This window comes from Capricornis sumatraensis, chromosome 1 (assembly GCF_032405125.1).
Source record: "Capricornis sumatraensis isolate serow.1 chromosome 1, serow.2, whole genome shotgun sequence".
In the NCBI taxonomy this organism is placed as follows: Eukaryota; Metazoa; Chordata; class Mammalia; order Artiodactyla; family Bovidae; genus Capricornis; species Capricornis sumatraensis.
The window spans coordinates 80,484,299-80,503,740 of NC_091069.1; the positions used below are offsets into that span (position 1 = coordinate 80,484,299).

Below are 19,442 nucleotides of genomic sequence, written 5' to 3' on the forward strand. Positions count from 1 at the left end.
CCATGCCCCATGAAGCCCTGTGCATCTGGTAAACCTACCTTATGATTAAATTCTGTGGCTGTCTTCTATGAGAATGTATGTCATTAAAGGCAAGTAAGTTTGTAAAAACACATGCAAGAACATTTAAGGGTTTCCACAAGGTCTATTGTGGAAATTATAATCAAACAACTCATAAATAGTTTCTTACTTGTGATCCATTAGTCAGTGTATTTTAAGTATTGAGAAAAATTTGCAGATGTGTTATAGACAGTGGTAGCTAGCCTCTAAAGTGGCCCCCCAATTACACTGGCCTTCTGACATTTATCTGTTGGTGTAGTCCCTTCTTACAATGACCAGTACAATGAGTAGGGCTGACCTTTGTAATCAGTACTGTATTGTTGAGATGGTATGTGACTTCTGCGGCTGGGCCATATAAACCATTGAAGCTTCTACCTTGCTCTTTCTGGGCAAGGCCAGCTACTGTGTTGTGAGAATGCTCAAGTAGCTCGGGGGAGAGACCCACACAGGGAGTAACTAAGGCCTTTTGCTAACAACAAGCACCACTGAATTAAGTTATCTTAGAAATGGATCCTCTAACCCTAGGGTCTCATTAGAGACCTCTGGCCAGAAGGACTGAGCCAAGCAGCTGCTGAATTTCTGACCCACAGAAACTGAGAGATAATAAGTGTTAATAGTGTTAATGGGCTTCACTGGTGACTCAGATGGTAAAGAATCTGACTGCAATGCAGGAGACCTGGGTTCGATCCCTGGGTTGGGAAGATCCACTGGAGGAGGGCATGGCAACCCACTCCAGGATCTTGCCTGGAGAATCCCCATGGATAGAGGAGCCTGGTGCGCTACAGTCCATGGGGTGGTAAAGAGTTGGACATGACTGAGCAACTAAGCACAGCACAATAGTGTTTTAGACATTAAGTTTAGGAATCATTTATTATGTATCAATAGGTAAGTAACAGAAGTATGCTTTCTTTCATTGACTTGGGGACAAACTTATATTACCAAATAACATTTTTATTATATTAACAAAGAACAAAATATATTAACAAACAATAAATCATATTCATAGCTCTAGTATATGCTTTTGGATTTCATTTTACACATGAAACTATTAAACAGGGATTATTATGAGGGATTCCTTAATTACATAAATCACCATGCATTGCTGGCAGCTTATCATAAAGTATACTTTTTTAGAATGTGGTGACTGATAGACTATTATGATTTTCGGTTATGGGAAACAACACCTATAGGAGATACCCACAACTGGAGTGAAGTTTATGAACAAGTATTAAATGAATAGGCAATTAAATCCCTTTTTGTGGTTTTAAAAGGTCAAATTTTAATTATTCAAATATAAAAGAAGTTAAAAAATCATTATGTATGAAAATGTATCACTGCTGCTGCTGCTGCTGCTGCTAAGTCGCTTCAGTCATGTCCGACTCTGTGTGACCCCATAGATGGCAGTCCACCAGGCTCCCCCATCCCTGGGATTCTTCAGGCAAAAACACTGGAGTGGGTTTCCATTTCCTTCTCCAATGCATGAAAGTGAAAAGTGAAAGTGAAGTCGCTCAGTCGTGTCCGACTCTTAGCGACCTCATGGACTGCAGCCTACCAGGCTCCTCCATCCATGGGATTTTCCAGGCAAGAGTACTGGAGTGGGGTGCCATTGTCTTCTCCAATGTAACACTAAATAACTATAAAAATATTCCTTTCCCTAATTGAGGGAATTTGTACCTGCTTTAACAGGTACATATTTAAACTACACTTAAAACCCAGATATACTAATAAATTTTCATGATTTTATGTAGCCCACACTTTCACAATAAGGTGCCACTTATGTGTTTTCTTTTATACTTTTATATATTAAGGATTACTGAATCTTCAAAAATTACCATGGAGTAAGTTTTTACTAATAAAATATATAGCTACTTAAAAAATGGTTCATAGCCCAAGTTCATGCTATGTTCTGAAAAATCTCAAGCAGAGAATTTAAAATAGTCTCAAGTTGGGCTTCCCAGGTGGTGCAAGCAGTAAAGAACCTGCCTGTCAAAGCAGGAGGTGCAAAAGATGTGGGTTCGAACCCTTCTGGAGTTCGAAAATCTTCTGGAGTAGTAAATGGCAACCCACTCTAGTATTCTTGCCTGGAAAATTCCATGGACAGACGAGCCTGGTGGGCTGCAGTCCATGGGGTCGCAGAGTCGGACATGACTGAGTGAGCACTTACAAGCTGGCAGTGCAAGGTGACTACAAAAAAAAAAAAAAAGCTCTTTTCCAAACGTGACTCTTTCAGTCTTTAAAACCTGAACTTTCTTTTGCCTCTATTTCCCCTAAAGTTACCACTCCATTTATTTGCCCCTGTATACTAGAAGCACTGGAGTTGTCTCTGCTTGACCTCATCATTGTCAGTTCTTTTCCTCCCAGTCTCTTTTACACCCATTCAAACCCACTCCAAGCAAACTTTTGCCCCATCACTCTATGAATGGCAACTTTATCATTCCAGTTGCTCAGATCAGAAATCTTGGAATCATCTTTAACTCTTCTTTTCCTCATACCCTGTTTTATCTTTCAGGAAATCCTGTTGGCTTACTTCCAAATCATATCCTGAGTTTGTCCACTCTTCACACATTCTACTGCTACTGTTCTGATCTGAGCCTCCAGCATCTTGCCTATTTAGTTTATAGCAATAGCCTCTTCACTCACTGGTCTTCCCACTTCTGCTAAAGTCTAGTCTCAACAAAGTAGATCCAGTGGCTCTTTGTAGATTAATCCTATCACTTCCTGCTCACAATGACTCCCCACTTCACTTAAAGTCCTTGTAAGACTTTACATAATGGAAACTCCCTTGTTTCATCCCCTATAACTTACACCTTTGCTTACTTGGCTCCAGCCACACTGCCCTCCTTGTGGTTCTTCCACACCAATTTCCTGCCTGATATCACTGCAGTGGCTGTTCCCTCCACACAGAAATTTTACAAATCTTTACTCCAGGAGGCCTACCCTGACCACTCTGTTTAAAATGGCAACAAAATCTCCCCACAGTCCAGTCTCATATTCTACTTCCTATCTTCTCAATGGCAGTTACTGCCTTTTCACATACATGTTTGTTGTGTTTGTTTGTCTCCAAGCTCACGCTCTAATTTTGTGGGGAAGAGGCACAATGTCTGCCCCTTACTTTCAAATGGCTGGGCCAAATTTAAAAAGGGCTGGAATTCAGATTGTTATGAAGTTAATTTCAGTGACCTGGAAACATATACTGAAAAAAGGGAGACATTTGAAAAAGGTGTTAAAATACAAAATTCAACCAAGTAAACCTGAAGATCTAATTGGCTTTATTCAATGATTCATGGATCAGGCAGCATCCCATCTAGTAAATAGGAAGGCACTCCATAAGTGGTACAAAATGGGAAGCTTCTATAGAAATGATGTGGGACAAGGAGGTTAACAATAAAGGAAAAGAACAGATTGTTTCAGGTAAGGTTACCTCTCTAGTGCTGTTTAGAAATTCCATTCTTGAGACAGGCTGAAACTGCAATGAAGTCTTGGTTTGCAATGAAGTTTGGGGCTAGTGGCTCCACCCTGGGGCTGTTCTTTCTTTCTTTCTTCTTTTTTTAAAAAGCAATGGTTAAGATGGTAAATTTTCTTATGTGTATTTACCACAACTTAAAAAAAAGACACAAAATATCAGAGCACATAGCTCCTGTAGAGTAACAAACAGTTCAAGAAATTTTTCTTGCAGTTACAATGTATGAGTATTCAGGTGTAGTTGTTTTAGGCATAATGCATTTCTTATTATCAGTACCAATCAAAATTAGAAAAAAAAAATTGATGTAGAGAAAGTTCTACATACACTCATCAGCAGACACATACAAGAAAGTTCACAGCAGCATTGTTAGAGGAAAAGCTGGAACCTATCCAAATTTCGAGAGGAGAATGGATAAATGTGGTCTATTAAACAATGGAACAGGTGGCACTAGTGGTAAAGAACCCTCCTGCCAACGCAGGAGACGTAAGAGACTCTGGTTCAATCCCTGGGTGGGATCCCCTGGAGAAGGAAACGGCAACCCACTACAGTATTTTTGCCTGAAGAATCCCATGGACAGAGAAGCCTGCTGGGTTAGTCCATGGGGTCGCAAAGAGTTGGACACGACTGAGGCGACTTAGCACGTGAATGAAATAACTATAGGAACCTGCTTTTCTGTGGATGCCAAAAGCAACGGTGAGAGAAGCAAAGTTCTGGAGAAAACAAGCCGATTCCATAAATAAAGTTCAAAATCAAACAAAATAAGATATATTTAGCAATACGTACACACGTGATAAAATTACAAAGAAGAATAAAAGAAGGTGAGATAAAATTCAGAAAAGTCATGACCGAAAACTTAAAATCATTAACCTGGCTAAAGGTGTGGGGAAATTCAATGTTTATCAATATTTCCAAAATTAATTGCACTTGAATATAGATAGCCTCAGTGTTTATTTCTTTATTTAACCATCCCCACCACCCCCCTCCCCAGCTTCTAGAGTAGAGGTTGTTGTTCAGTCGCTAAGTCGTGTCTGACTGTTTGCGATCCCAAAGACTGCAGCAAGCCAGGCTTCCCTTTCCTTCTCTATCCCCTGGACTTGGCTTAAACTGATGGCAATTGAGTCCGTGATGATACAGTAAAAGTTGGCACCTACTTATTTTATTTATGCATTTTTTTAAAGGTCTGAACCATCTGATAAAACGTGGTTATCGTGTTCGTCAGTCACCTGAGACTCTTTGCAACCTCAAAGACTGCAGACCAGCCAGGCTCCTCTGTTCATGGAATTCTCCAGGCAAGAATACCGGAGAGGGCTGTCATCCTTTCCTCATCTTAGCCAAAGTTCAAACAGTAGTTTCAGGGGACTGCCCGTCCCACCCCGTACCCCATCTCATAGGCTCTTAAGTCTTTAGGCTTCCGTTCTAGCGGCCCGGAGGCAGTTTTCTCTCTGTCTCTGCGTTGAGGAGGCGGAGTGGGAGGAGGGTGGAAAGTCTGGATTAAGGCAAAAGTGCTTTTCAGGCACTCAGGGGTGTGGAGGCCACAGTAAGGACTGCCCTAAACGGAAGGAGGCGAGCGGCGCCTGGTCAAGCCAAGGCAGTGGGTGAAGCACTCCGCGCTCTCTTCAGAGTCAAAATTCACTAGCGCCGGTTCCCGGTGACATCAACACCTATCTGAACCCCTGATTGGAGGAGCGCCCTGGCTCAATTCTCGCGATGATGCTTCCTCCACGTCAATTACTTCCCTTCCTCGCCCGGACCCGGTAATCGACTACAGACCACGTTGTTAGCTACCGAGACACCGTAGAACTAGACCAGCTTCCGGGACTCATCCTGACTGCTGCGACTCTTCTCAGACGCTCACGGGCAAGAGGTTTGGCTTCCAGGCGTCTTCTTTGCCAGAGCCGCGGTAGTGCGCGACTCTCTACCGCTCGGCCACTTTACTAGGGCAGCCAGGGGATGCACATCAATTCCCGTTCTATAGTTACGCGATAATTTGGCGGTCTTGAACCTGATTTCCGGATGCTTAGGTCTCCATAGAGATAGCACTTTAACCCCCCCCCCCCAACCCCCGCCACTTGTCATTCCCTAGACTCCACGTGGTTGGGAAATTGTCCACAGAATGTTTGTGGGAGTCAGCCAGAAAGGTGTAGGTTTCACTGGAACAGCAATCATAAGGGAAGCAGGCAGTGGGGTGCAGGAGGAGTGTAATTTATTGAGCATCTTTTGGCCACTTAAGGAGTGCCTTAAGGTGGGCACGAGATTTTCCACTCTTGGGAGGACAAACGTTTGGGTATCCACTGAGCACGCATAAGCACCAAACCTCTTTGTGCAGTCTTAAGGGTTCCAAGATAAAATTCTGCGGCAGATTTGCTCACCATTCATCACAGAATCATCTCCCCATTTGCCTATTTCTGTCCCTTCTAAGATTTGTATATTGGTGACTTACCTGGGAAGTGTCCCCTAGTGCTATTCCACTTGATTTAATCACGTCGCTTTTCAAATTTTTACCTTGTCGATGCCTTTCTAGCAGTGTCCATTTTTATTACCATTTTCTGTTAAGTGCGTTTTCCTATTTCACTGCTGTGTTAATTTCTTACTTTGCAGAGGGACCATAGGTTCCTCAGTGTCAGGACTATCTTGTCACTTGGATATAGAATTTACTTAAGATGACAAGTAGTCCACTTTTCTGCTGTTAAAAGTACACATCCTTTTTAGTACGTCACTGATAAATGTTTGTTAACTCAGTTTATTCATCAAAAAATTTTAAGGACCTGATATATGCCAGGTACTGTTTTGGGAACTGATGATTAAAACAGTGAATAAAACAGATTCAACTGCTGCCTTCATTGAATTTATTACTAGGGGAGACATATATGCAAATAAACAATTTCTTGTAAGTTCAGGTAGTAGTAAGTGCTATAAAGAAAATAAAGCAATAGAAATGACCTATATGTGAGTAGATGTGGTGGAATTTTAAATAGTGTCCATGGAAGGCTTCTTAGAAGAGGTAATGTTTGGGAAGAAACCTGAATGGTGAGGAGTTGGCCTTGCAAAGATTTGGTGGAATAAGCCTATCAGTAGAGATATTAGGGCATACAAAGTCACCTAGATGGTGAAGAGAAGATTGATTTGAAATGAACTGCAGAGGAAGGAAGGGCCAGGTTATTTAGGGCCTTGAAGGCCAAAGTCTCAAATTTATATTTTATTCTAAGTATAAATGAAAGCCCTTAGAAATTTTTAAGCAAGAGAGTAGTTATATTTGAAAAAAAATTGCTTTGATGACTGTGAAAAGAATGGACTCTTCAGAAGCAGGATGAAAGTTTGGAGACCAATTAAGAGTTTATTGTAGGGATCCAGGTTAAAAGGGTTCATTGAATTTCTGTTTGGATATTCTCAGTGTTGGAAAGTTCTCTGAAAGGCAGCTCATTTTATAATTGAACCATAGATTTCTTCCTTTGTATTAAGCTGTAATTGGCCTCCGTGAAGCTTGCACTGACATCTCCTAATTCTATAGCCATCTAAGACAGAAGACATCTGAGACTTCCCTGGTGGTCTATTGGTTAGGACTCAGCGCTTTAACTGCTGTGACCCTGGGTTCAATCTCTGGTCCAGGGAACTGAGATCCTGCAAGCTGTGCAGCAATGTGGCCAAAAAAAGAAAAAAAACCCGAAAACTACAGAATAAAATCTATTCCTCTTTCTCCCAATCAGTCTTCCAACAGCAGCTCTTTTAAGGCACTCATCCTGTCCTCTTTTCTCTAGGCCAAACACCTTTGGTTTGAACTGTTTTCTGAAGGGAAGTGCTTTCCAGGACCTTCAGAAATCTGGCTGTTCCTTGGAAAGTGAAAGTGAAAGTGTCTCAGTTGTGTCCGACTCTTTGCGACCCCATGAACTATACAGTCCATGGAATTCTCCAGACCAGAGTACTGGAGTGGGTAACCTTTCCCTTCTTTAGGGGATCTTCCCAAACCAGGGACTGAACCCAGGTCTCCTGCATTGCAGGTGGATTCTTTACCAGCTGAGCCACAAGGGAAACCCAAGAATACTGGAGTGGGTAGCCTCTCCCTTCTCCAGCACATCTTCCCGACCCAGGAATCTAACTGGGGTCTCCTGCATTGCAGGCAGATTCTTTACCAACTGAGCTATCAGGGAAGCTTAGAAGATCCATCATTTGCTATGGCTCCTTAAGATATGGCTACTAGCACAGCACCTAATGCTCCATACGTTCCCTGACCTGTGAAGATGACCATCCATTGGTCTAGCTGATTTCTAATGTGGTTTTTAAGTCATGTTGTACTATTGGCTTGTGGCTCACAAACCACATGTTGAATTGTTTCAAATCACATTTTATCTCTCCTACCTTCTCCCCATCCTGTATTTCTGGGTATTATAAATCCTGTACTGTATTGTTCTTATCCAAAAGCAGCATCTTACATTTATTTCTATTTCATCTTGGTAAGTTTATTCCAGTTTATTGGTCACTTTTAAAATCCTAATTCTATCATCCAACACTCTGTTGGATGCTCCTAGCTCTGTGTCTTTTCTTAATTCACTGTATTATGTCCTCTAATGTCTACATGATAAACAGCACTAAAAATCCTCAAGAAGAGAGCCCCATGTGGCATTTCCCTAGCGACTTGTCTTCAGACCACGTGGTACTCTGAGTGTGTATCCTTTGAGTAGCTTTGTTCAGCCTATTGTGAATCCTGTTAGCTGAAAGCAAACTCACAGGGATAGTACGTGAAAGTTTCCTTTATCAAATATTTTTCAGAAATCAAGATACAGCTTGTTAGGATACCTCCTGATCTGTCAATCCAAGAAGTCACAGAGATAAGGTAGGCCTACTATATTTTTGAAAAGCCATTCTGTTTTTTTTTTTTTTTTGGTGGTTTATTTGTTTAAAATGAAGGTTTGCTGTATTTAAAATAAAAAGACTGGGTAGGTAAAAGTAACCTTAGACAGTAATAAACTCTTCTTGAGTCTAAAAAAAGTTTTTCAAAACAGCCATCCTTAGGGTAGTAGTTTTAGCCTGTGGCAACTTTGCTCCCCAGGGGACATTTGGCAATTACTGGAGACCTTTTTCTGTTGCCACAACTTAGAGGAAGAAGGCCACTCCAGTGTTCTTGCCTGGAGAATCCCAGGGACGGGGGAGCCTGGTGGGCTGCCGTCTATGGGGTTGCAGAGTCGGACACGACTGAAGCGACTTAGCAGCAGCAGCAGCAGAGGAAGGAGTGCTATTGGCATCTATCTAGTGGGCAGAGGCCATGTCCTACAGTGCTTGGGATGATACCCTGTGGGAAAGAATTATCTGGCGCCAAATGTCAACACACAGAGTTCTTCAGTGCATTAGACAGTCTCTTTTTTTATTTATGTATTTGTTGTTTGTTTAGCTGTGCTGATCTTAGTTGCAGCACGCAGGATCTTTCATCTTCATTGCAGATTCGTACTCTTAGTTGTGGCGTGCAGGATCTGGTTCCCTGACCAAGTATTGAACCCAGGCCCCTGCATTGGGAGCATGGAGCCTTAGCCACTGGACCACCAGGGAAGTCCTTAAGCAGTGTCTTAAAACTCTTCTTTCTTGTAGCGACTACTGTTAATTCTATTTAAAATGGGTGTAAAGAAGAAGAAAGAAACACAAGTTACTTCATTGACCGTTTGTCATCAGGACCTTGAAACTTTGAAATGTAAGTGATTTCTGACTTGTTTATCTCTTTTCTAGGTTGCAAATGGTTTATTTATCTCTGGGACTCCATATCACAGAATGTTCAGACTCTTGGAATTTAATTATTCCATGTTCTTTACATTCAGTTTTGGGTATAAAATGGTTTTCTTAAATGTCTGTCTTCAGTCTAAGTTCTCCTGGGTTTTGTTTATAAATGTTTAAATTTTATAGAACACATAACAAAGATAAACTCTTATCTATATATTGTGAAATCACCGAAGAAATTTTTGTTGTGTTTTGTTTTATATAGCCTTGGCTGATGTGGAAGGGAAAAATCTAGCTTCTTTGCTGTTGCATTGTGTACAACTCACTGATGGAGTGTCACAGATCGGTTATGTTAAACAGGTAAGGCTGATCTGATGTTCATGGATGCATCCTGGAGGTTATCATGCTATTATGGGCTTCTGAAATCAACTGAGCCACCAAGGAAGTCCTGAAATTAACCGATAATTTTTGGCTCCTAATTATTTTTTTACATTTGGAATATATATATGCTCCCAATGTTTGTTACTACCACGGTACAGCAGAATGAATCATCCTTATATATACATGTGTTGCTGTTTAGTCGCCAAGTCCTGTGGACTCTTTTGTACCCCATAGACTGTAACCTGCCAGGCTCTTCTGTCCATGGGATTTCCCAGGCAACAATACTGGATTTGGTTGCTATTTCCTTCTCCAGGCTCCTAATTATTTCATACTGAGGTATCATTAAAGAATAGGAATTTTTTTTTCTATTCATTTTATGATTTTTTTTATTCAAAGTGGCAATGTAAGCTATATTGAGGCTTTACCACTGTTGGAGTTGTATATAGGTAGGATGATGAGATAATAGTGCATACCTTTTTGGTGGAGATAAATTAAAAAAATTGATTTCTATCAATCTGGATCTTCAAAACCTTTTAGCAGATGCATTAAAACGTTAACCAAAATGTAAAAATTGTCCTGACCAGTGTTTTGATATTAGGATTTATCACTTGAACTTGCTTAGTATTTTTTGGAAAGCAGTTAAATGTATCATTGGTTTTCAGTAATGCTACAGAATTCCTGTACTTTAAGCCATTAACAAGTCAGTAATTTTCAATGAAGGTGGGTCTGGAGGGTAGAGTGAGTGTTGGGGGCATGGTTTAAAAAGTTAATAAATATTGAAATAGGTTTTTAAAACAGTGTAGTGTGGAAAATATTACACATTAAAATTGAGACTTAAAGTATTTGAATCCATGTTACTTTGCTATACTTGATATTAGAAAAAAATTACTATAACTTTGAATTTTTTTGATTATAGATTGTGCCCTTACTGGAGAAGGCGAATAAAAATGGCACATGTGATCCCACTATTCGAAGTTGTTTGGATATTTTAGCAGGCATTTATCTTTCTTTGAATCTAAAGAATCCCTTGAAGAAAGTCTTGGCAAGGTAAGAAAAAAAAGAAAGCAAAGTTAGGCACTGTAAATGTTCAGTTTGACCGAAAGTAGCTAGTATTTAGTACCCTCTTTGGTAGAACTGAAATGAAATATATCACTTAGCAATTTCATTCATACAATTTTGTCTTTGTTTTGTCTTGTTTATTCATTTATTATAATTCTTTAAAAATGTAAAAGGCTTCTTAGGTCATAGACCTTAAAAAATTAGACTGTAGGCTATAGTTTGCAGACTCCTGGTTTAGTATATTTACATGTAATGTAATTATTGGTTAAATTTAAACCTGTCACCCTACTGTTTTTTTTCTCTCTGTCCTATCTATTTTTGTTTAAATGTTTTTAATTACATAGGTAATATAGAAATATACGCTTAGTGTAAAAACTTAAAGCTGTATGTTCAGTTCACTTCAGTCGCTCAGTCGTGTCCGACTCTTTGCGACCCCATGAATTGCAGCACGCCAGGCCTGCCTGTCCATTACCAACTCCCGGAGTTCACTCAGACTCACGTCCATCGAGTCAGTGATGCCATCCAGCCATCTCATCCTCTGTCGTCCCCTTCTCCTCCTGCCCCCAATCCCTCCCAGCATCAGAGTCTTTTCCAATGAGTCAACTCTTCGCATGAGGTGGCCAAAGTACTGGAGTTTCAGCTTTAGCATCATTCCTTCCAAAGAAATCCCAGGGCTGATCGCCTTCAGAATGGACCGGTTGGATCTCCTTGCAGTCCAAGGGACTCTCAAGAGTCTTCACCAATACCACGGTTCAAAAGCATCAATTCTTCGGCGCTCAGCCTTCTTCACAGTCCAACTCTCACATCCATACATGACCACAGGAGAAACCATAGCCTTGACTAGACAGACGTTAGTCGGCAAGTACATAAAATAAAAAGTGAGCTTTTCATTGCACTATTTCTGGCCTCTCTTTTTTCTTAGTAAAGGTTATTACTTAACATTTTGGTGTTTCTCTCTAGATATTGTCTTTGGATTTAGTGTATGCATGCTTTTACATAAATGGGATTATACTCTGGGTGTTTCTTCGTAGGTTATTCTTCACTAAAGAATGTCTTAGAGATATTTTCATGTCAGTATAGTCTTTACTTTTTTTTTAGTTGTAGTTAAAAATACCCCACATTACATGAAATTTACCATCATAACCATTTTTGAGTGTTCAGTAGTGTTAAGTGTATTCACATTATTATGCTGTGGATCTCTGGAATTTTTTCATCTTATAAAACTGAAACTGTACTCACTAAACAAGAACTCCTTATTTCCTTTTCCCCCTAGTCCCTGGCAACCACCATCATTCTTTCTGTTTCTATGGTTTTGATTAGTACCTTGTATAAGTGGGATATTTGTACTTATCTTTCTGTGACTGACTTAATGTCCTCAAGATTCATCTGTGTTATAACTCATGACAGCATTCTTTCCTTTTAAGGCTGATTACTACGCTGTTGTATTTATATAGCACATTGTCCATCCATTCACCTGCTGATAGAGATTTGGGTTGCTTCTTCCTCTTGACTGTTGTGAGCAGTACTGCTTTTTGGACATAGGTGTGCAAATATCTCTTAGAGATCCTGCTTTCAGTTCTTTTGGATATATATGCAGAAGTGGGATTGCTGAATATGGTAACTATTTTTAATTTTCCAAGGAACTTGCAAGCAATTTTCCATATGGCTGCACTGTTTTACATTTCCACCAGAAGTCCTCATTCTTTCTAACAGCTATAGATACTCCATAATATGGATGCACTGAAATTCATATTTGCCATATTGCATATTATTTAATCTCTTCTCCATTGATAGATTGCTTTCAAGTTTTCATTATTCCAGCAGTGCTACAGTAATATTCCTAATTGTTTATGTAATTATGTATGTGTATTACTCTGAAATGAATTCCTAGAAGTGAAATTTCTTGACCAGACTTATGCCTATCAAAATTTTTGATCAGTTCAGCTCAGTCGCTCGGTTGTGTCCGACTCTTTCAGTTCAGTTCAGTTCAGTCGATCAGTCATGTCTGACTCTGTGACCCCATGAATTGCAGCATGCCAGGCCTCCCTGTCCATCAGCAGCTCCCAGAGTTCACTCAGACTCACAGCCATCGAGTCAGTGATGCCATCCAGCCATCTCATCCTCTGTCGTCCCCTTCTCCTCCTGCCCCCAATCCCTCCCAGCATCAGAGTCTTTTCCAATGAGTCAACTCTTCGCATGAGGTGGCCAAAGTACTGGAGTTTCAGCTTTAGCATCATTCCTTCCAAAGAAATCCTAGGGCTGATCTCCTTCAGAATGGACTGGTTGGATCTCCTTGCAGTCCAAGGGACTCTCAAGAGTCTTCTCCAACACCACAGTTCAAAAGCATCAATTCTTCGGCACTCAGCCTTCTTCACAGTCCAACTCTCACATCCATACATGACCACTGGAAAAACCATAGCCTTGACTAGATGGACCTTAGTCAGCAAAGTAATGTCTCTGCTTTTGAACATGCTGTCTAGGTTGGTCATAACTTTTCTTCCAAGGAATAAGCGTCTTTTAATTTCATGGCTCCAGTCACCATCTGCAGTGATTTTGGAGCCCAAAAAAAACAAACTGTGACACTGTTTCCACTGTTTCCCCATCTATTTCCCATGAAGTGATGGGACCGGATGCCATGATCTTCGTTTTCTGAATGTTGAGCGTTAAGCCAACTTTTTCACTCTCCTCTTTCACTTTCATGAAGAGGCTTTTTAGTTCACTTTCTGCCATAAGGGTGGTGTCATCTGCATATCTGAGGTTATTGATATCTCCCGGCAATCTTGATTCCAGCTTGTGCTTCTTCCAGTCCAGCCTTTCTCATGATGTACTCTGCATAGAAGTTAAATAAGCAGGGTGACAATATACAGCCTTGGCGTACTCCTTTTCCTATTTGGAACCAGTCTGTTGTTCCGTGTCCAGTTCTAACTGTTGCTTCCTGACCTGCATATAGGTTTCTCAAGAGGCAGGTCAGGTGGTCTGGTATTTCCATCTCTTTCAGAATTTTCCACAGTTTATTGTGATCCACACAGTCAAAGGCTTTGGCATAGTCAATAAAGCAGAAGTAGATGTTTTTCTGGAACTCTCTTGCTGTTTCAGTGATCGATTGGATGTTGGCAATTTGATCTCTAGTTCCTCTGCCTTTTCTAAAACCAGCTTGAACATCTGGAAGTTCACGGTTCACATATTATTGAAGCCTGGCTTGGAGAATTTTGAGCATTACTTTCCTAGCGTGTGAGATGAGTGCAACTGTGTGGTAGTTTGAGCATTCTTTGGCATTGCCTTTCTTTGGGATTGGAATGAAAACTGCCCTTTTCCAGTCCTGTGGCCACTGCTGAGTTTTCCAAATTTGCTGGCATATTGAGTGCAGCACTTTCACAGCATCATCTTCCAGGATTTGAAATAGCTTCACTGGAATTCCATCACCTCCACTAGCTTTGTTTGTAGTGATGCTTTCTAATAGGTATTGCTAAATTGTAATCTTCAATATTCCTATTTCTCAATATTTTTTCCTTCCAGAAAAACTTTAGAATTGTTGAGTCAATATTTTAAAAAATGTTAATTTAGATTAACTGTGGTAAAATTGGCATTGTATTTAATTTATCCATTCAGGAGACTTTGCAACCCCATGGACTGTAGCCTACAAGTCTTCTCTGTCCATGGAATTTTCCAGGCAAGAGTACTGGAGTGGGTTGCCATTTCCTCTCCAGGGGATCTTCCCGACCCAGGGATCGAACCCAAGTCTCCCGCATTGCAGGCAGACGCTTTACCATCTGAGCCACCAGGGAAGTCAGAGACTGATATCTACTATGTGTCAAGTCTTCTTTTAGGCATTGGGGACACAGTGAATGAAACAGTCCAGAATGGAGGTTATTTCTAAGAGGAAGACAGGGGATAGAAAAACAAGCAAAATATACAGGGATTAGAGGGAATGAGTGCTATGGATAAAGAAATAAAGCAGAGAAGTAGGAAAGGGAGTACCAAGGATGGGGGTGAGGGCTACAGTTTAAAATATAGTAGTCTTTTCAGATATCTTTGTTTAGTGTCATTGTTTGGGTGATCTTTGAGACTGATCTGAAAGGGGTGAGGAAATGATTAATGGGAAATAATCTTCGGGATATTTGAGAGAAGAGAACTCCAGGTGGAGGAAATAACAAGTACAAAGACTTTGGCATGTTGTTGGAATGAAGGAAGGCTGTGTAGCTAGAGCTAAGTGAACAAGGATCAAGATGAACCAGAGAGATAAGGGGGGGGCCATATTGTATAAAGTCTCATAAGTCATTGTAAGCACTTTGACTACTGCATTGACTGAGAAGGATGTTGTAGGATGGTTTTAGGCAGAAAAATAAATGGTGTTTTAGTAATATCCATCTGGCTTCTCTGTTGAGGTTAGTCCTTGGAAAGGGAGCGAAGCAGGTTGGAAACAGGAAGACCAGAGGAGAGATGATAGACCAAGGAGTTCCAATGATAGTGGTGTGAAGTTATTTTCTGACTGTATTTTGAAGATACAGTTCAATATTTCTTCATTTGTAATATTCTCTTCCCTCCCAACATTTCCTTGAACATACTCTAAGGTTGTCAAATTTTTAATATTTGGTTCTTTTTTCTAGCTCACTAAATGGCCTACCTGAATTTTTTCTAATTGAGGCTACACAAAGTTTTACTTCTCGTCTTCAGGAAGAATTGAATACAAGTACTGATCTCTACTCTTACAGAAGAGTTATTGACAACATATCTTCCTGTATGGAAAACTTTGACTTGGGTAAGCTAGCTTTTTTCTAGTACTTTTTCTGGCTAACATCTGTCATTCCATCAGTGTTTTGAATGGTGTTAATTTTAGTTCTGAAACTCCTTACCAGTGTTAATTTTCTCCCCACAGGTAGATCAAGTGTTAATAATCTTCTTGAAAATGGTAAGTTCTGTTTTATTTTATTCTGAGAGGTGAGTGCTTGTATAAGTCATTTTGTAACTGATTCTTTTAAGTTTCTTGGCAGTAGGTGGAGTACTACCAATGATGAAGGTATATTATGCTCCTTCCTTTTATATTTCTACTTTTATGATATCGTTTTAGGTAGCAATGATTTGAAATATTTTCTTGTGCTGAAGTCAGAATTCACAGTTTTAGATTCTGATTTTTTCCTATGTCCTTTTTGTTTCAGTGCTTCATTTTCTGCAGAAGAGTTTAGTTGAAATCTCAGAAGAAAACAGGCAAGTGTTTCGTGTCTTCATGCTCGTGCCTGTGCGTACGTTATCTTTGTACGGGCTTCCCTGGGCTGAGTGGTAAAGAATATGCTTGCAATGTGGGAGCCGCAGGAGACGCGGGTTCTATCCCTGGGTCGGGAAACCCGCCTGGAGGAGGGCATGGCAACCCACTCCAATAATCTTGCCTGGAGAATTCCATGGACAGAGGACCCTGGTGGGCTACATTCCATGGGGTTGCAAAGAGTCAGACATGACTGATGCGACTTAGCATGCACACACGCCTTGTCTTTGTACAAGGAAATTTTTAAGAAGGGTCCAGAGTGTACTTCTTTCCATTCCTCTCCATTAATATTAGATGTGATTATTTAAATTTATTTTTTGAGATTTGATATTTAATTTTAAAAAATCAAATAAGTTATGAGAATAACTGAGAAAGGGAAGAGTTCTTTTCTTTACCTGACTGTTTCTTTTTCATAGCATCCTGTTGTTATTTCATGGATGACATATGCTCTGTTATCTCTCTGAGGATATTAATAGTAGAGTTTTCTTTTTTAAAAGTTTTCGTATCTTTACATAGGTCTGTGTTTCTTTCAAGCTGCTTATTTGTTTGCTGCTTTTGGTCAGTATGTTTGTTGCCAGAAGCTTTCCTTGCAAGTCTGGTAATCCTTGTCTGAGTGCTCATTTAAGACTGGGACACTGAGACTTGATTTGAACCTCTGTACGTATGGATGGGGGCTTCCCTGGTGGCTCAGACAGTAAAGAATCCACCTGCAGTGCAGAAGACCTGGGCTCTATCCCTGAGTTGGGAAAATCCCCTGGAGGAGGGCAGGGCAACCCACTCCAGTATTCTTTTCTTGGAGAATCCCCATGGACAAAGGAGCCTGGTGGGCTGTAATCCATGGGGTTGCAAAGAGTTGAACGTGACTAAACGACTAAGCACACACACACACGTATGGATGGGGTTGATTGAAGCTAGGCCTTATTGAAGTCTGGTCTAGCTGGACTGTTTCTTTGGGGAACCCTTGATGTCAGTATCTCTAGGTCTTTTTGCATGAGTAGTGGATTTGCCAAGGAAGAACCTTTTCAAACCACTGGCTTAATATTCTGGTTGCTGAGTGAGGGAATAAAGCTGAGATTTTGACATTTAGCATTTATCGTGCAGACATTTTCCTAATTCTCCTGGTTGCAATACGGTATCATTGCCTTAACTTTGTGTGTTCTCTTCCTGTCCAGTCACTTGCTGTTTTACCTTCCCTAGGTAAAACCAAGGAATGTTTGCTAGCTGGGAGGTATGGTCCAGAGTTGGCATTCTTCTTCAACAGACTTGTAACCACTCTTCCTGTTTTCATCCCTACATTTTCCTTCATGTCAAGGAGCACCTGGTGGCAACAATTTTTTAGCCCTTAGGGGCTGCAAATCGGGTTGCTCTGGGTGTGTTCTCTGACTTAGGATTCAGAATCATTCTTGATTCTGTTAAGTCAGTTATCACTCATCCATCTGCTATTAAAATTTTAGTATTGTCTTTTCTGTTTGTTGCTCTTGAATATTTATATCTTTTAATGTTTTAAATCCCTTGGCTGTGGTTTAGGGAGGCTCTGAGGGGAGAGTAAAAGTAACACCTGTGTGCCGTCTTTAACCTAAGATCTCTTCTGCCTTACCAGGAGCTCCCCCTTGCCCCCTTTTAGGCTTCTCTTTCTCTGCTCATCTCTTCAGTGTGAGTCCTGTCCTTTCCGTTCTGTTTGTCTTGACTGCTTCGGATCGTCCACTTCTTTGGTGTCAGCCACATTACTATACTTCGGATGCCCAGATTTATCGCTCCAAGTTAGATCTCTTGTGAGTGGTAGGCTTCTATAGTGGTTGTCTTCTGGACATCTCAACTTGGATGATTTACAGGTGCCTCAGATTTGATGTATCCAAAAGCAAATTCACTGTCTTTATCTCTTCCCACAACCACTGGTAGCCTCTATTCTACTTTCTGTCTCTTTGAATTCTGGATACCTCAAATAAATGGAATACAGTATTTGTCTTTGTTTTTTGTCTGACTTATTTATAATGTTTTAAAGGTTAATCTCTGTTGTAGCCTGTTTCAGAATTTCATTCCTTTTTATGATGAAATCATATTCCATCTTATGCATAGACCACATTTTGTTTCTGCATTTACTTGTTGATAAACATTTGGGTTGTGAATAATGTAAATAGTGTGAATAATGCTGCATACATTATACATAAGTAACAGTTTGAGTCCCTACTTTCAGTTCTCTTGGCATATACTTAGAAGTAGAATTGCTGGATTGTATAAATATTCTATGTGTCACTGTTTGAGGAACCCCCAAACCGTTTTCCCTGATTTTTCTTTTAATATCACTCTTGCATTCTGCTGTGTTGAGAACAGACTGCAAGTAGCAGGCATAGAAGCTGGGAGACCAGTTCAGAGACTCTTGACAGTAACAGTGAGGGAGAGGTGAGAGTGGCTGGGAGTAGCAGTGGAGGTGGTCTGATAATGGATGTATTTTGAAGGTAGAACCACAGGATTTTCTTACAGATAGGGTGAGTGGGAAAGGAGTCAAGGATAATTGCATTTTCTGTAGGATAGAGATTCTAGCAGGTGGAGCGAGTGTGGAATTGCAGATAAGTTCACGTAGCTTGAAATGTTTGTCAGACATCCAGGTGAAGATATTGAATAGAAAGTTGTACATACAAGTCTGGAATTAGGAAGAGAGGTCTGGGCTGGAGATGAAAATTGGGGAATTGTCAGCATATAGATTATAATTGAAAGCTTATGAGCTAAATGAACTCAGCATCAAGGGAGTGAATTAGATGGACAGAAGAGGTAAGGACTGAGTTGTGGTGAAATCTAATGTAAGGACTCAGGGAGAAGAGGATGAACTAGCCATGTTGTCTCAGAAGCATGACAAAAGTGAAATAGGAGAAAATCTGAGAGCATTTTGGAAGTCAGGTCAAGGAAATTGCAAAGTTAGGGAGTACTCAGATTTAAAAATTGTGTCATTTATTCTTGATTTGTTATTTTTGCTCTCAACAAGAAGAAATGAAGTTAGTCATTAGCTGAGAAAAAGGGAAAATTTTGAACTAAGTTAAAAGAGTGTCAAAAGTTTGTAATAAATGTCTACATAATTGAATATTTCTGGGAATGGAAAAGAGAGGCATAGATGTTGATTATAATCTAAAATTGATTTTGGCTGTTTGATGAGGAACTATTTTGGTGAGAAAAGAGGTGACATTTTGACTTTTCTTTTGTAATAATGTCTTGTCTTTGTTGTAGAAAATTGGCTGGAAATCATATTGTTCAAACGCAGTTGATGAATGACTTGTTGGTGAGCATTAGAGTCTCAGTGATGTTAGTACAGAAAGTACAGGGTTTCCAGAGACTTCATTTGAAGAATTCTCCTATTTGGCAAAGTATGTGTGCACTGCTGAGTATGTTTACCAACTTTTTAAGTGATGGTAAGTATAAAGCATACAAATGATGATTATAATTGAGTGTTAATCTGTTTTCACTTCTAATGGTATGAGATATTCAATACTTAGCTGTGATAATAGAACTTCCTTTCCCTCAGCCCCTCAA

The 19,442-nt window shown here is 40.2% G+C and overlaps 1 protein-coding gene across 3 annotated transcripts in view; it reads left to right on the forward strand.

Annotated features, from left to right (window-relative positions):
• Positions 1-9,121: 9,121 nt before the first annotated feature.
• THADA (THADA armadillo repeat containing) overlaps positions 9,122-19,442 on the forward strand; it is a 322,784-nt gene continuing 312,463 nt past the window's right edge. For all 3 annotated transcript variants that reach the window (XM_068965145.1, XM_068965155.1, XM_068965164.1), the window contains exons 1-7: positions 9,122-9,197; positions 9,486-9,580; positions 10,518-10,648; positions 15,268-15,419; positions 15,537-15,569; positions 15,817-15,865; positions 19,140-19,321. In XM_068965145.1, coding sequence (XP_068821246.1) covers positions 9,122-9,197; positions 9,486-9,580; positions 10,518-10,648; positions 15,268-15,419; positions 15,537-15,569; positions 15,817-15,865; positions 19,140-19,321 — 718 coding nt within the window. The remainder of the gene's footprint in view (positions 9,198-9,485; positions 9,581-10,517; positions 10,649-15,267; positions 15,420-15,536; positions 15,570-15,816; positions 15,866-19,139; positions 19,322-19,442) is intronic.